Source organism: Corvus brachyrhynchos, unplaced genomic scaffold (genome assembly GCF_000691975.1).
Source record: "Corvus brachyrhynchos isolate BGI_N302 unplaced genomic scaffold, ASM69197v1 scaffold116, whole genome shotgun sequence".
Classification (NCBI taxonomy): domain Eukaryota; kingdom Metazoa; phylum Chordata; class Aves; order Passeriformes; family Corvidae; genus Corvus; species Corvus brachyrhynchos.
This window is the reverse complement of record NW_008240221.1, coordinates 14,184,370-14,199,151: the sequence shown is the minus strand read 5'-3', so window position 1 is coordinate 14,199,151 and position 14,782 is coordinate 14,184,370. Positions and strand designations below refer to the sequence as shown.

The 14,782-nt window shown below is 43.8% G+C and overlaps 1 protein-coding gene across 2 annotated transcripts in view; it reads right to left on the bottom strand.

The window, feature by feature from the left end:
- Positions 1 to 7,963: 7,963 nt before the first annotated feature.
- The window catches only part of RCAN2 (regulator of calcineurin 2), a 70,854-nt gene continuing 64,035 nt past the window's right edge, over positions 7,964 to 14,782 (bottom strand). For both annotated transcript variants that reach the window (XM_008641831.2, XM_008641832.2), the window contains exon 4: positions 7,964 to 8,284. In XM_008641831.2, the coding sequence (XP_008640053.2) occupies positions 8,124 to 8,284 (161 nt within the window). In that variant the 3' untranslated portion in view covers positions 7,964 to 8,123. The remainder of the gene's footprint in view (positions 8,285 to 14,782) is intronic.

The window sequence follows — 14,782 nt, the reverse complement described above, 5'->3', positions numbered from 1 at the left end:
CTGAACCGCGGCCCTCAGTGCCATGTCCAGTCTTTCCTTAAACACCTCCAGGGACGGTGACTCCACCGCCTCCCTTGGCAGCCTATTCCAATGTCTAATCATCCGTCCTGTGAAGAAATTATTCTTAATATCCAGCCTAAACCTCCCCTGGCTCAGCCTGAGGCCATGTCCTCTTGTCCTGTCGCTTGTTATCTGGGAGAGGAGCCCGACCCCCCCCGGCTGCACCCTCCTGTCCGGGAGCTGTGAAGAGCCAGAAGGTTCCCCCTGAGCCTCCTTCTCTCCGGGCTGAGCCCCTTTCCCAGCTCCCTCAGCTGCTCCTCACCAGACTTGTGCTCCAGACCCTTCCCCAGCTCCCTTCCCTTCTCTGGACACGCTCCAGCCCCTCAATGTCCTTCCTGAACTGAGAGCCCCAGAACTGGACACAGCACTCGAGGTGTGGCCTCAGCAGTGCCCAGCACAGGGGGACATCACTGCCCTGGTCCTGCTGCCACACTATTGCTGGTGCAGCCCAGGTGCCACTGGCCTCCCTGCCCACCTGGGCACACCTGGCTCATGTTCAGCCACTGCCACCAGCACCCCCACGTCACAGGTGAGGTGTGTGTTTGGGGTGGGCTCCCCAGTACAGCCCTTGTGCAGGTGTCAAGAAGGGTAGGTTGTAAGGGTGTTGCTGCATGTCATAAATTTAATAGAAATTAAATAGAAATAGGGCTGGATGGGCTGTGACCCAACTGTAAAAACAAGGAGCAAAATTCATTCTCTGGACATCTGGAGGTGCTTCTTCAGTTAAAAAAGTAAAAAAGTTTTGATTCCGCTGTTTTTTTCTAGACTTTTTTCTCCTCTTCTGTTCTGAGGCTCTAAATTTTCTATTTGTTTCCTGGCAGATGCTTTTCCCCACATTGTGATGTCCAGACTCACAACTACGCCCTGGAATGGAAATGAATTTTTCCTTCCTCATTTCACTAGAATCCAAACTGCTGAACTGGACAGAAATCCAAGCTAGGTTTCCCACCTTTCCTTTGCTACATATGAGTCCAAAGTCCGTGTCCTGTGTATGTACACAGACCCCCACCCCACTTCATGGCAGTGTACAAAACCATTATCCTCTTACTGATGCATGGGAACACAGAATCATAGAATTGTCACAGTTGGAAGAGACCTTTACAGTCATCAAGTCCAACCATACAGAATCAAACACGATGCTTATTAATCCCTTTATAGCTGACACTGCCTATCTGATGAATATATATATATACATGCACTGCCTATCTAGTGAATAAACAAATATTTTTTAATATATGTGTGTATGTGTGTGATACCTTTCTCCCCTTCACCACAGCTCTAGGGATTGTAGTAGGGGTCAAGGTTCTTTTAATTGTTTTCTTAATGTCTTTTTTTCCCTCCTTCATTACTGTTCTGTTACAGGTGTGAGGCTGAGCTAGTCCAAGCCTGGAGAATCACATTGCTGCTGTGCTTGGCAGAACCTGTGTGGATGCGGCTGTTCTGCACAGAAAACTGAATTGGACCACACCTGTAGCACAAAGTTCATCACCCGATTCCTGGCCATGAACCCCACCCAGAAACTCTGGAGAAAGGGGATAAAGGAAAAAGTTGTTACAAAACTGCACCTCTGTGTATTGAAATCTCTCATTGGGTGTCCCTCAACAGCCATGTGCTGTTCCATGATGTTACTCATCAGCTAGAAAAAACTGTGCTCACATTTATTGTTGGTTCAGGTTTGATTTTGGGCTCTCACTCGGATCCGGAGGTGTTGGGAGCTGCCTCTGCAGTGGCTGGGATCAGTCACTAGAGGGTACAGGTGCACCTGGATTTAAGGAACAACATGAGGCGCTGGAAATGATATCTGCCTTGGATGCCAGAAATGGTTCAGCTGCTTAACGCTGTTATAAAATGAAAGCAAAGCACGGACAAGGAGTTTGCTAATTCCACCAAAATGTTTAATACCATAATAGATTTTCATTGAAGTACAGAGCTAATGTGAATATTTGTACAAAATATGTGGTTAAAAATAGTATTGATTTATAATATATACAGATATGTCACATCTGTGTCAGAAATGCAGACACTTGAATGAAACCATGAGTAATGCTTTTAAATCTACAACAACATACACGAAATATTTCTGCAGCTACCCACAGAAGGACAACTTGCCAAACTGACACTTAAGAATCCACCAGTCCTTACAGATGGCATTTCTTTCTGAAGTTTCTGTACAAGAACTCTGCTCTAAAATGGATTCAGAACATTTACCTTCATTAACCCAACAGTGAAGAGAACACAACTGTGTGACACTAATGTAGACACAACTTTCTTGCACTAGATAAATGATCAGTTACAATAATTTGTTAAAAGAAGGCTGATTTTCTGGTGAGAATAGTAGAGAAGTTTAATCCTTCTTGCTGGATACTCTCAGTGTTGCGAGTGAGGAAGCCCCTGATTCAAAACTGAATCCTGAAGTCTGTTTTAAGGTTCTGAATATCTTCATTTTTCATTAACTTCAAGGCTGCTCACACTTCACAGCTTTCCCAGCCTTACTCCAGCAAGAATCTCTCTAACAAATGTCCCTATCTAGACTTTGTAGCCGCTGCATCAGGACACAATCCTGTATTAAGATGACTCTTGCTGCAGCCCCAGAATCTCTGTGTAGCAACTGAACGAACTGACAGAAGGGGAGAGAGAGTTCAGGCTGGTTTTTAAAGTTTTCTGAGCATCTCTGCAGTGGGGGCATTCAGGGTTCCTGCTCTTCCATCCAGAGGGCTGCTGCTGTTCTGCCTTTATCAGTGCTGCCTTCCCTTCCCTCCAAGCCAAAGAAAATATACTCCACACTTCAAATAGACCTGTGGGAAAGAGCTTTTACAGCACTTCCTCCCTTGTCATTTTACCCCTGAATGCTGCAGTCTACATGTATTCAAAAAAAAAGAGCATAGCTACTGTTAGAAAAACATCTCCTTTTAAAAGGAGCCTGGAATATTAAAAGCTGCTGTACTCCCTCAGAAGATGGGTTAAACCAGGAAAAGCAGTATTTGGGGCTTTTGCTAGTGTAACTAGTTATTCAAGAACATTGCATGATGCCGAGTATAAATGAGAGCTGGGACTCTATTCCATACCTGGTTTTGCTTTTCGATAAACCAGAAGTAAATGTGATTTCTTAGCCAAAAGGGAATCAAGGAAATGGAAAGCTCTTACATTTACACTGGTATGTGAGAGAAAGCCTGAAACAGCAAAAGTTTAGTGATGAAGTCTTTGCCACTAAAGAAGGACCAAAACTAAATTCAGTAAAGGTTCTTTAGAGGATCTGAAAGTGCTGTGACTGTGATCAGTCTGATCCTGTGGGACACACAGCTCTCTGCTATCCACAGATAGCAGAGAAGCTCATTTCCCTGAAGCTTATTTCCCAGTGCTGTGTCCAGTGCCAAGCACAATGGAAGAGCCACAGCCGGCATGTCGCAAACACAGCATTTCAGTTGGGTAGATGAAGAAACTCACTGTGGTGAGGGAAGCTCTTTTGGTGCTCAAAGTGAAGAATAAACTAGGCCTCCTGCATTTCACCTCTAGAAGAGGTAAAAAGAACCCCAGAAGAAGTTCACTATTACTAGTTTTTCTAATTAAAACACAGAGGTTAAGGCCTGTTCTTTCCAAAGAAATTAAGGAGCTCAGAATTTACATCTCCAATGAGACTTCTTAAGCAGATCTAATTTTCAGAAGCATGAACAATCATCCTTTGAGAAACAAATTTTTTTATGCCAGGCACACAGAAAAAGAAAAACAAATCATTTTTTTCCCAATCCAGATCTGAGCAATTCGATATCAGAATTTCACAGGACAGTTATCAGCAAACTCATCTCCCAGTTTCCAATCCTTTGCAAGACCCAGTACAAACTGATGCAAGACACATTAGTTTCAATTTTTTGTAATAATGAATGTTAACAGAACTCTTTCCCCAGCCCAGCTGGCAGCTGGATGCCATGTTCTTGTCCAAGCATTCATGGCCACTGCATCACCCATGATTATAAAAGCCCAGGGAGAACCATGCCGGGGGGCTGGGACGTGCCGAGCTTTTGCTCACCAGCGACTGCACTGCAGCTTTTTTTGTGTACACCGAGCCAAATCCACAGCAAACCAGAGCAAGTTCACATGACTGTGAAACTGCAGCAGCTTAAAATGGAACATGGCATATCCTGCCAACAAGAAGGCTGTTTTCCCCCTAATTTCTACTGAAACAGAGTTTGGCCTATGTCACACATTTAAGCATTTTCAATTCTACCAGGGGTACACAACACACTACTCAGTTTATTGATATAGTTTAACTCTTTAAATGTTGCTTTTCCAAACGCCAATGCAAGCAGAACACAAGAATACTGTTTGCCATATTTATTATTTTAAACTAAGCTCTGAATTATACAAGTGTAAAAGTGATTAATTAGCCAGTAGCTTTTTAATACTCCTATAAAATATGACTAAATAGAATATTCCAAAAGTTATGTACAATACAATGGAAATGCTCATGCCATCTGTGACAGTGCTCAGACAAACCACTGGAATTGCATCCTGCCAGGAGTTCAGTCCATTACTTGGTACAAACAACAATCTGTATTTTTGCTGAAAGCTTCTTCAGTGTTGCTGAATGGGAGACAGGTGGAAAAGACCAAAATAAAACCAATCCACCCCTCTCACACAATTTAGGATCAAATTGATGCTACACAATTTATGCAGGGGGAGAATTTTTATAACCTAAAACATTTTACAGTAACTGTGGCTGTAGTCTTGCTATGGTTGAGGAAGGGATACTCTTCCCATATTTTCTTGGCTGAAAACAAAGTTTACTGGAGTGTGTCTGTGTATGTTAGGAAGGGGGGAGTTTGCATTACCTTGTCTTAATTACAAAAATCAAGGCCACAGAAATTTGTTGTTTTGTTCCAAAAGAGCAGATTCCAAAATACACTCTCTCCATGCACTGGAAATGTTTTCATGCTTCAACCTATACTGAGGAAGTCATTAAAATGTCAATTTCATATCTGAAGAACCCAGAAAGGACAAACAGGCAGCAGGCAACAGAAACAGCAGCTGTACTCCCCTGATTTCCTTCTTTTAATTTCCAAGGAGCAGCAGGAGCCATGCCCACCCAACAGAGGCCCTAGGGCATCACCTCCAGCCACTCTGGCCAGCTCCTGCATTGGGGAGGAAATTAAAATTATGTGGGCTGTGCCACTGTGCCTCAGGAGCCACAATGTAACACTGAGGCTTCATTCTTCCAGGGTTCCAGCATGAGAGAACTCACTGATAACCCTGTGAGAAGCGCAAGCCAGAGCGACTGACCCTGGAGAAGCTACAGAAAAGCAAATTCACACTCAAATGAGTAGGGGCTCTGCCTGTGATGTACTGAATAGGACAATTCCCGTTTCAGATAGTCAGCATTTTTTGAAAGAAGTCTTCCTTCCATGTCAGGCAAGAACCAGCGTTTAGTAAAATACCAGCTTCTCTCATGAGTCCCAAATGCTGATGCTTTGATGATAGGGACATTATTCCATAATACCTGAAGCTCTTTTTTTAAACGATGGCCATTATTTTATCACATACAGGTGATATATAAGCTTTGACCATAGAGGATGCTTTGAATTTTCAGGTTTGTAATTGTGTTTCTATTTCTGTGCTTCAAGCAATGAGCCGTGTCCTGCTGCCTCCAGGGTAGTACCACACAGCTTTACAAAGCACAGAGCAGTCACTGAACGGGGCCTCATTTTAAATGTTTGAAAATGCACTTTGAGGAAAGAACATTTAAGGTCCAGTGCTTTAATTTGCAGTACAATTTTACATCATTTGAGGCCAAAGTCCTTAGTTCAGAACCTCATCTCTCCGAAGTTTGAGGACATGGATGCAAGGACAAGATGTGGCCTCCTACAGCCTTGCCTGTAAAAAAAATCCATTGGTGATTATCTCTGATTGTTTATGTGTTTAAATCTTACTGTCCCTGTTTATACTGGGCTAAACCCCATGGACATCAGCTCTGGGTGTGTTCTCAAAAAAGCCAGTGGTGTTACTCCTGGAATGCCATTTGCGGCCTAGGATGGTGTTTTCAACAGGATACATTCCTAGGGCTGTGACCTGAGTGACAATTTGTTTCCTTAAGACAATTTAAAATGTATCACTGACAAAATAATTAAGTGACACCTCTAAGGAGTTACTTTAAGAAAACTCTACACAGATATCATGAGGATACTAAAGCCCGATTTTCTGTTCAGTCTGTGCTGTATTTAATGAGCAGTATTCTATCAGTGTAATACGCACACAACGATGCCCATAATCCAGTAACAATTACCACATTACAGAAATGTGCTGAGTAAAGAACTACATCTCATCAGGAATATCAGGAGGCTGTGGTGGTCAAGAGGATGAACTATGTGAGAATGACAAGTCCTCATTCCCAGACGTCCTCACCAGGCCCGCTGAGAATGCCATCTCCTGTCCTCACTGACAGAGCAACATGCCTGTTGTCCAAGGGGGACTTGACTCTGCTGAAGCTTTGTAGCTTCGCTGCTAATTAAGGGTATGATGGAACCCTCCCTCAGAAACCAGATCATTAGGTTTTACGACAAGAATCTTGATTACAGAACCTAAACTGACTTTTCAGATCCTAGAATAAGCTTCCAAAATGTATTTACTTATTTTAAGCTGTAAAGGATTTTAAACTGTGGAAGGTCACTGTGCCATTTTACAGTCACTTTGGGGAGTACAGCTGCAGCTAATTAGCTTAAAAATCCCACCATACCTTACACATATGCTTGGTTTCTGCAGTATTAATTTTAGTGGAACTACTCATGTGCATAAATTAAGCGCATGCTTAAATATATGCAAAATCTGAGCTCAAATGTCTAGAAAATATGTTCTCAAAATGACAAGTATGCATTAAAAAAATAAATCATCATGGAAGGTCTGCCAGACAGGGAGTCTGGGATCTGTCTGCTGTCAGCCATGATGCAAACACAGAACAGTTTTTGTAACCCAGTATATATTGCAAGTGAAAGAAACATGCAGGACAGGGTGAAAAAGAGGATTCAGTTGCATGCAGTCTAATTTCAAGTGTGTAATTATGGTCCTGTTTTCTTTGGCCTAAAAAAAGACAAAAAAAAAAACCCAACAAAAGAATTTTAACTAACCTCTGCTCACCTCCACAAACCCAAACTGCAGACAGCTCAAGAAGGGCTTTGAAGCACAGGAAGTGGGGAGGGAAAAGGGCTGAATATTAGAGATGTGCAAGTAATTACTGACAGTTTCAGGGCTGTTCACCACACCACTAGGAAAGCATTCAGCCTGTATCATTACTGGAACATACAGCTATGACAGGAGCAAGGAATCCCATCTTACATGAGCAGTCAATCAGCTCCTCTTCTGCAGACCCGGAGAGAAGCACCACTCATCCCCTGATGGAAGATAAACTGACAATCCCTACTGATATTCAGGCTCCCTCCTCCTCAGAGAGAAGGACTGACAGACACCAGACCCCCCAGCAGCTGCTGCCTCTCCCCTCAGCCCAGAGAACTCCATCTCACATCCCTGTCACCATTTCAGACCACCATTCCCTACAGCTGTTGGTGGAATAGAGTTGTTTTCTGTTGTTTCTCCTAGTGGAGTAAAAACAACACACCTACCCCCTTAAAAAAGAGTGAAAAGGGAAAAGACTAAGGTCTGTTGGGAAGTGAGGAGGGCAGAGGAGCAGGCTGCTTGATGAAGGGCAGTAGCAATCCTGGGAGTTTGAATATCAAGCCTGATATCGGCCTAATTCCCACCCAAACGGTATCTCTGGTAGTGGTGTTTCAGCATGCAAATTATAGCCGTGAAAAGATCCTCAGACTGAAACCCTCCCTTGTTTCCTCAGCCTTGTTTTGTCCTTTCCAGCTAGATCTATCAGTTGGTGTGTGATATGGTTACAGGTACAAAGATCATTTTCCTAGCCCTTTTGTTACAGAGGCTTGATTACTGTGAAGGGGTTTCAATGACCTTAATGTCCCGGTGCTCAGAAGGCAAAGGCTGCCTTTCAACAGAACAAAGCAAACAAAAACCAAGAGCTGTGCTGGAGGAGAGAGAAGTGCTGCTTCTGCGGGAGAGGCTCAGTTAGATACAGGTGGTGGCACACCGGGGCGTCGAGTTTGAATGATTTTTGGCTTTGGAGAATTCTTTGGGTCCTCGTCATCTTCCATGTCGCTGTCACAGACGTGCACTACCACACTGGGAGTGGACTCTGTTCCTGCGTGCAGCTCGTATTTCTCTCCTGGAAGCAGAGAAAAGCAGTCACGTCAAGAGATGGCAGTCTAAGTAGCAACACAGCCTGTGGCACTCCTGGACTGCAGAACACTCCACACCTGGACAGGGAGGTGAGTGTGTGCTGCTGCTCCTAAATACAGGTGAGCACCAGCACAGCTGGACTCTGTCAGCTACCACAACACATCCTGGGGATCCTGCCCCAGGAGGCAGTTTGATCAGAGGTCTGTAAGGCATGATAAAATACACACACCCTTTTGTCTATAATGGTGTTTGGCACCAATATGGGTGGCTAACAGCACTGAGATAAACCCACAAAGTACGCAGAGGAGAAAGAACACAGAAGTTCATGGTTAAAAAGAGGAACTGGAACCCAACCTATCCAACCTTTGGTCTGAAGTCATTTCACACCTGTTAGGTTGGGGTTGTTCTTTATTTTTGCTGTGGCGTTCCTTCAGTCCCATTTAAAGTCCACTTGTCGCCCTCAGACATATTTCAACACTTAATCTAATTTCTCCAGAAATAAAAAACCCACATATCTCTGCTCCAGATGGATTTTGAGTTTCAAAGCTGTTTAGCTGGAGCTGCAACAAATTTTGTTTCTGCAGATGTGATTACAGAGCAGTCTATAACTGCTCACTAGAGCAGGCTGAACGCCTAAACAGTACATTATATTTTCTTCCTTATTTAAGTCTCAACACTCAACACAGTACTCCTCTGATGAATGTGGCTTTTTTTTTTTTTTTTTTTCCACAGAATATATTCTGAGTTGGAAAGGACCCACAAGAATCATCAAGTTCAACTCTTAAGTGAATGGCCCATACAGGCGTGGGTGTTTACCTGCAAAAGTCCACAAGCAAACAAGGGATCAGACATAGGACTTTCAGTCCTGAATTGAGCCTGCTGGCACTATACATATTCTGGATTGGACATGGTATACAAGTAGGTATTGGTCATTAAATTGCAAGGAATTAATGTAAGAGTTTTAAGAAAAAAACATTGTCTGCAAAATCTTCTGAGATGAGGAAGGTGAGGCCCCAGCCATCCCAGATCGCCTCTGTAGTGCAGTGGCTCCTAAATGCTGCACCACTGGCAGAACCCAGAAGTGCCAGGTGTTACACCATGGAAGCAAATAGCAGTCCCTGTCTCAAAGCACTTGTGGCTTGCTTGTGGGACTAATTTGGAGTTTTATTTGTTGGCCACTTTGTGGCAGAGTAATTCATGTGAGGAAGAGCTTGCAGGTTTGGCCCTGCATTAGCACATACAGCTCTGGGACTGTGTTCACATGCTCTTTGTGCTGACAAATTCCTTGGTCCAAATAAGCCTGGGTGGCTTGAGACTAGAGGACACGCTGTATTTTTGCCTAAAAACAAGGAGGCAGCTAGTGAATAATAGCTATAAGTCAGGCATCTTGCTGTGAGAAATATTTTACTGCTGTGATACCATTAATGTTGACATTTAACTGCTCTATTTTTGGCAACCTTTCCTCTGAATCCAAATTGAGCAAAGCGTTACAGGTCTTGCTGATAGGCTAAAATATAAAAAGAGAAATAGCTTGGTTGTGCTGCATTGAGGAATTATATGGTTTTTCTTTGCCCATTTTTCCCTGTGGGTCTCAGCTAATTTCTCAGCTCTGGGCTGACGTCAGTGCCGCCAGCCAGCACCGAGGGCTGCATTGGTCACTGTCACCACGGGCAGCTCCGCAGGGCTGCGCACACGCAGCACCGGCCTGTCTTCCCACACCAGCACCGCCAAGGAAATCAGATTCACTGCCCTCTTAAAAGGTAATAATCCCAGTTCAAATGCCACATTCTTTTACTGCTCAAATCCCTCCCAGAAGGACTCTTTCCACTGAAAAAGAACAGTGGAAATAAGTACAGATGCAAGGAAAAATATTCAGATGCCTCTGGCACAAGTAACTGCAGCAGCAATTAATGTCACTTTGCAAACCAAAATGTGATGCACTCATAAATTAAGTTTTTAAGGCATACAGTTATTTCTGAGCACAAATGAGCTGCAGACTCTGTTCTGTACTCAGCATTATTCATGCCTGCAGAGCTGTGGCTCAAACACCACAAAACCTTTTCATGACTGAGTTAGGAACAGGGCAACAGTAACCGTGGGACTTTTGTACCGCTGTATCTTGTTCCAAACATAATCACTGTTTGCGGAAAAACACTGAGGTGATAAGCACAAAATAAAAATCCAGTAGATACAGCCAGATTAGCCCTTCCCTTCTGCCTTTTTTCTGTATTTTTTTTCTTTTCTCTTAAACTTAACACCTCCGCATAAAAAAAACCCCAAAAAACTAAGTCTGTAGCAGTTCAGCTACTGAAGTAATGGCTGAGTCAGTGGATTTATGTTTACAAGACCTAGGTTATCTCAAGCTGTGAGCAGCAAGCGGGGTTAACACAGGTAAGACTCACCAATTTCTGTAACTAAAACCACCCCAGCATTTGTCCAGTGACCTCATTCAGCTGTCTCTGACATTCAGCATGTCTCTGTGTTCTCAGGCCCTACACTGATCCATGCTCCTGCTTCTGCTGGAGCCTGGAGAATTCTTACAGGCTACCTAAGCCAAAGGATTCTTGAGGAGAGGGGTCTTTCTCCTCCAGCCTATCTCTATCCTTTATAAAAAGTTTAAACCTTCACATAACCTAACAGTGGCAACTCACAAAAATTTACTCAGAAAAATATCACAAACTTTATCCAATATACTCAAACATAACCTCTGCCTTCAGGGAAGAATTCAGCTGTGGCACCTCCATTACAAAGTCCGAAAAACTTTCTGATAAACCTCTGAAAATAGCAGTGATGTTGCTCTCTATCCATTTGCTTTGCTGAAGAAAAACAGAAAGAATTTGAAGTTTCCCCGCTTAACAATGAGCACAGCTGCTTTTATGTCACTGAGCCCAACCTTTTGTGACCACATGAGCCAGGAGTAAACCCACAGCCTCGGGGTGACGCAAGAAAGATGACCACAGAAGCAACTTTCGGTATTTCAGAATTAAAAATAATGGTATAGGATTTTCTATCCCTTTGTGAGTCAGTACTGTGACCTTTCATTGATGTTGCAGCTCCTAACAGGGCCCATTTGTCCAGCAAAGTTGATATTCATATACATAAGGAATAATGAATAAATGCTAATTTTAATGTGTAGCTATCTCATCCCTAAATCAATCTCATGAGCAAAGGTTAATGAGTTCAGAGCTGCCCATTCCATGTAAATGTGGCATTAGCATCATAAAAATACCTTCCCCTTACAGTCCCTTCATCTAAGGGCTTTACAAATACCAGGGTGCAAATAATAGGAGGTCCTTTGTTTGTGACAGAAGAGCTACAGCCCATCCCACAAAATACCTCCACAGAACACTTCTACAACATGGATCTGCCATAGCAAAGCAGAGGAACTGCTCCCTGGAATCCCATGACTGATGCTGCAGGAGCAGGGCATCCTCCTCTCCCAACCAGAGGAACAATTTTCTCCATCCACCAGCTCCCCGGTACCCTGCCCCTGGTAAAAGGAGGGAAGGGAAAAAGCAGCCCATCCCACAAAATACCTCCACAGAACACTTCTACAACATGGATCTGCCATAGCAAAGCAGAGGAACTGCTCCCTGGAATCCCATGACTGATGCTGCAGGAGCAGGGCATCCTCCTCTCCCAACCAGAGGAACAATTTTCTCCATCCACCAGCTCCCCGGTACCCTGCCCCTGCTAAAAGGAAGGAAGGGAAAAAGCAACCACAGAACAGCAGGGAGAGGAAGGACAGAGATGAAAAGTTTTATCTATCACCATTTGTTTGCCCCTCCATCCCCTTTTAATCCTTCCTGGAGTCATATGAAATATTTAGGATTTCCTTTGAATCAGTGATGACAAACACAAGAGTTTGAAAACACATGAGCAGAAAATCTGCCTCGAGAGACTGTCTGAAATCTCTGTGTATGGCATTTCCTGGGCAGGGTCCTGCTCTCACCTGTTCTCCCCTTCCCTAGGGAAGGGTGAGCCAAATCGGGGGCAGAGCAGGGGCAGGTGCTGCGCACCCTCCTCAAGAAGCCCAGCTAGAGCATAGCAGGAACAGCTACTTCTGAATTGCTCAGAGACAAAAATGAAACCAAGAGCCAACAGCCAAGTGGCACAGACATCTGCCAGGTCTCTTCTGTATCCCAAGAGCCACCACTGTGGACTCAAGAGCCACCATGTGTGACACTTCAGAATGGTGCTTTCATAATGTGAAAAATGTATTGTGCAAGACCTGGAGGAGTAGCCTGAGGTGCAAAGCCTGCTGGAATGCTGATAAGGGGCTCTGTAACATGGAGAGGAGTGCAACTGGTGTAGACTTGTCTGTAAGGGCTACTGGACATGGTGCCCTGCACTGCTTTTCCAACAGTGCCTGAAGCTGTGGAGGCAAGTGGGCACTGACAGAGTGCAAAACTGCACGAGAGAATGCATGGAGCAAAAAAAGTGCTCAGCACCCTGACCTGTGCTGGGTGTTACTGTATGGTGCAGATCCCATCAGTGCAGCTGTGATCTGTGAATCAAACTCATGGGAGAAAAGCAATTTCTCTGGGCAACCACAGTGTGGGCAGCAGGGGTTGTGAGGGGTTGAGGCCGACAAGGGGAAGCCAGGGTGGCACCTGGGATCCTGGGGAAAAGGCATTCTGGAGTGCAGAGTTAGAAATGAGGGGGTACAGGGCAGTCTGTTGTGAAGAAAGACGCAGTGGAGGAAGGAGGGCATGTATGGACAGGTTGGGGATTGGATATGGAAAGAGAAGGACTGCTTTCCAGAAAAGAAAGGGCATATTCTAGTGCCAGGAGGGTGGTTTGTAAATCACTGCACTAATAAATGGCAAACAGCTGCCTTTCATTTGAGAGGAGCAGCTCTGCTGTAGATACAGCCTGGAGCTGGCGACTCCCTCTCCTTCTACCTTGCAAATGTTTCTCATATAAAATATATTTGCAAGGTGGGGTGGTTGCTTGGTTGTTTGCCCGTCCGGTCCAGGTTGTATCCTCACCTGGCCTAACTTGGAGCTAACTTTTTCCTACAGGAATGCTTGCAACCTACCAATCTGTTCTCTAGTCTTGGCCCTGATGTCTTCACATCTTCATCAGCATTTCAAACGACTGGAAGTTCTCTTGACAGTGGAAGTGTTTTCTATCAAACAGATTAACAAGTACACTCCCTTATTTGCAATATTACGAGAAGATTGTAGGCTGGAGGTCAGCACCAGGAAGCCACGGTTCCTGGCTCTGACTGATCTACAGCACTCTGTTCATGCCTCATTTAAAGCCTAATTTCTGCATCTGCAGAAAGTGAGAATATACATCAATCATCCAGGAACTTAATTAAATATGCCACTATCTTCCCTAAGGAGTAAATGCACCCTCACTGATCTCAAATTCATGGGAAGGAGCCAAAAACCAGCTTCCTTTTGAGCACAGAAAGAAATCTGTTCCATTAGATCTCCGAGATGCCAGCCTGTCACTGCTGCAGCAAGAACACCTGTCCCAAAACTGATGGCACACAGCAAATCTTTAACTCACTTCCAGCATACTCCTTATACTCTGGAGCAAATCTCCCAACACTTTGCCCCCAGGAACAGTTTTGCTCTCTAATTTTGCACCTGTGATGATTATGGCACCATACTGTGACAGGAGATGACCTGGATTCAGGGAATTGGAAAGGAGCATGGGTCTGTGTCCAAGTGGCACTTCTTGCATTCCCACACAAGTAGGACAGTAAAACTCATCTTATGCTGAGGGCATACAAGACACTGTTCACTATTTAGAAGCTCTAATGAGTTTTCTTAGTCCTCAGATGGTTATTTTACCAAATCACTGCATTTATCACAGCAAAGATTCCTCATAAGTTAAAGACATGGAAGTCAGATTCTAACATTCACAGCTCTGTAAACAACTGTGCCAAATGAGTATTTTTTGACAGCTGATAAGCCATAGTTACATTTTTAAATTGTATTTTTGAATGAAAAAAATCTCACTTCTCTGAGGCTACCAATGCTGTTTGATGTCCAGCAGTGTTTTACTGCTGCAATACTGAGAAATGAGTGTTAGTGGGATTTGTTTTTCAATGAAATTCTAAACATAGTAAATGCACAACTGAGAACAGCAACACTATTTTAAACCCGCCGCTGCAGTTAACTAAAATTGATCCCTCTAACAAGTACTAAAAATAGAAAGAAGAGAGCACACAATGGCTTTTCATACTGCTCCCTGCAGGCTCCTTAAATCCGGGTGAATTTGACCTTCACGCAATGCTGTCCCAGAGTGTGGGACAATGAGTGATATTTCACATTCCACTGCTCCAGAACAGGAATTGATTTATTACCCAGCTAACTCGGGAATTTGTTTACATGTTTCCATTTATAACACTGCTGCATCAAAGGGGAAAAAAAAAAAAAGGAGGTTATTGTTTTTCTTTTATTCAGCAGTTTAGAAGCAAACTATCACTCCTGGAAATAATAATATGCAATATAGTATAAAGTCTTAC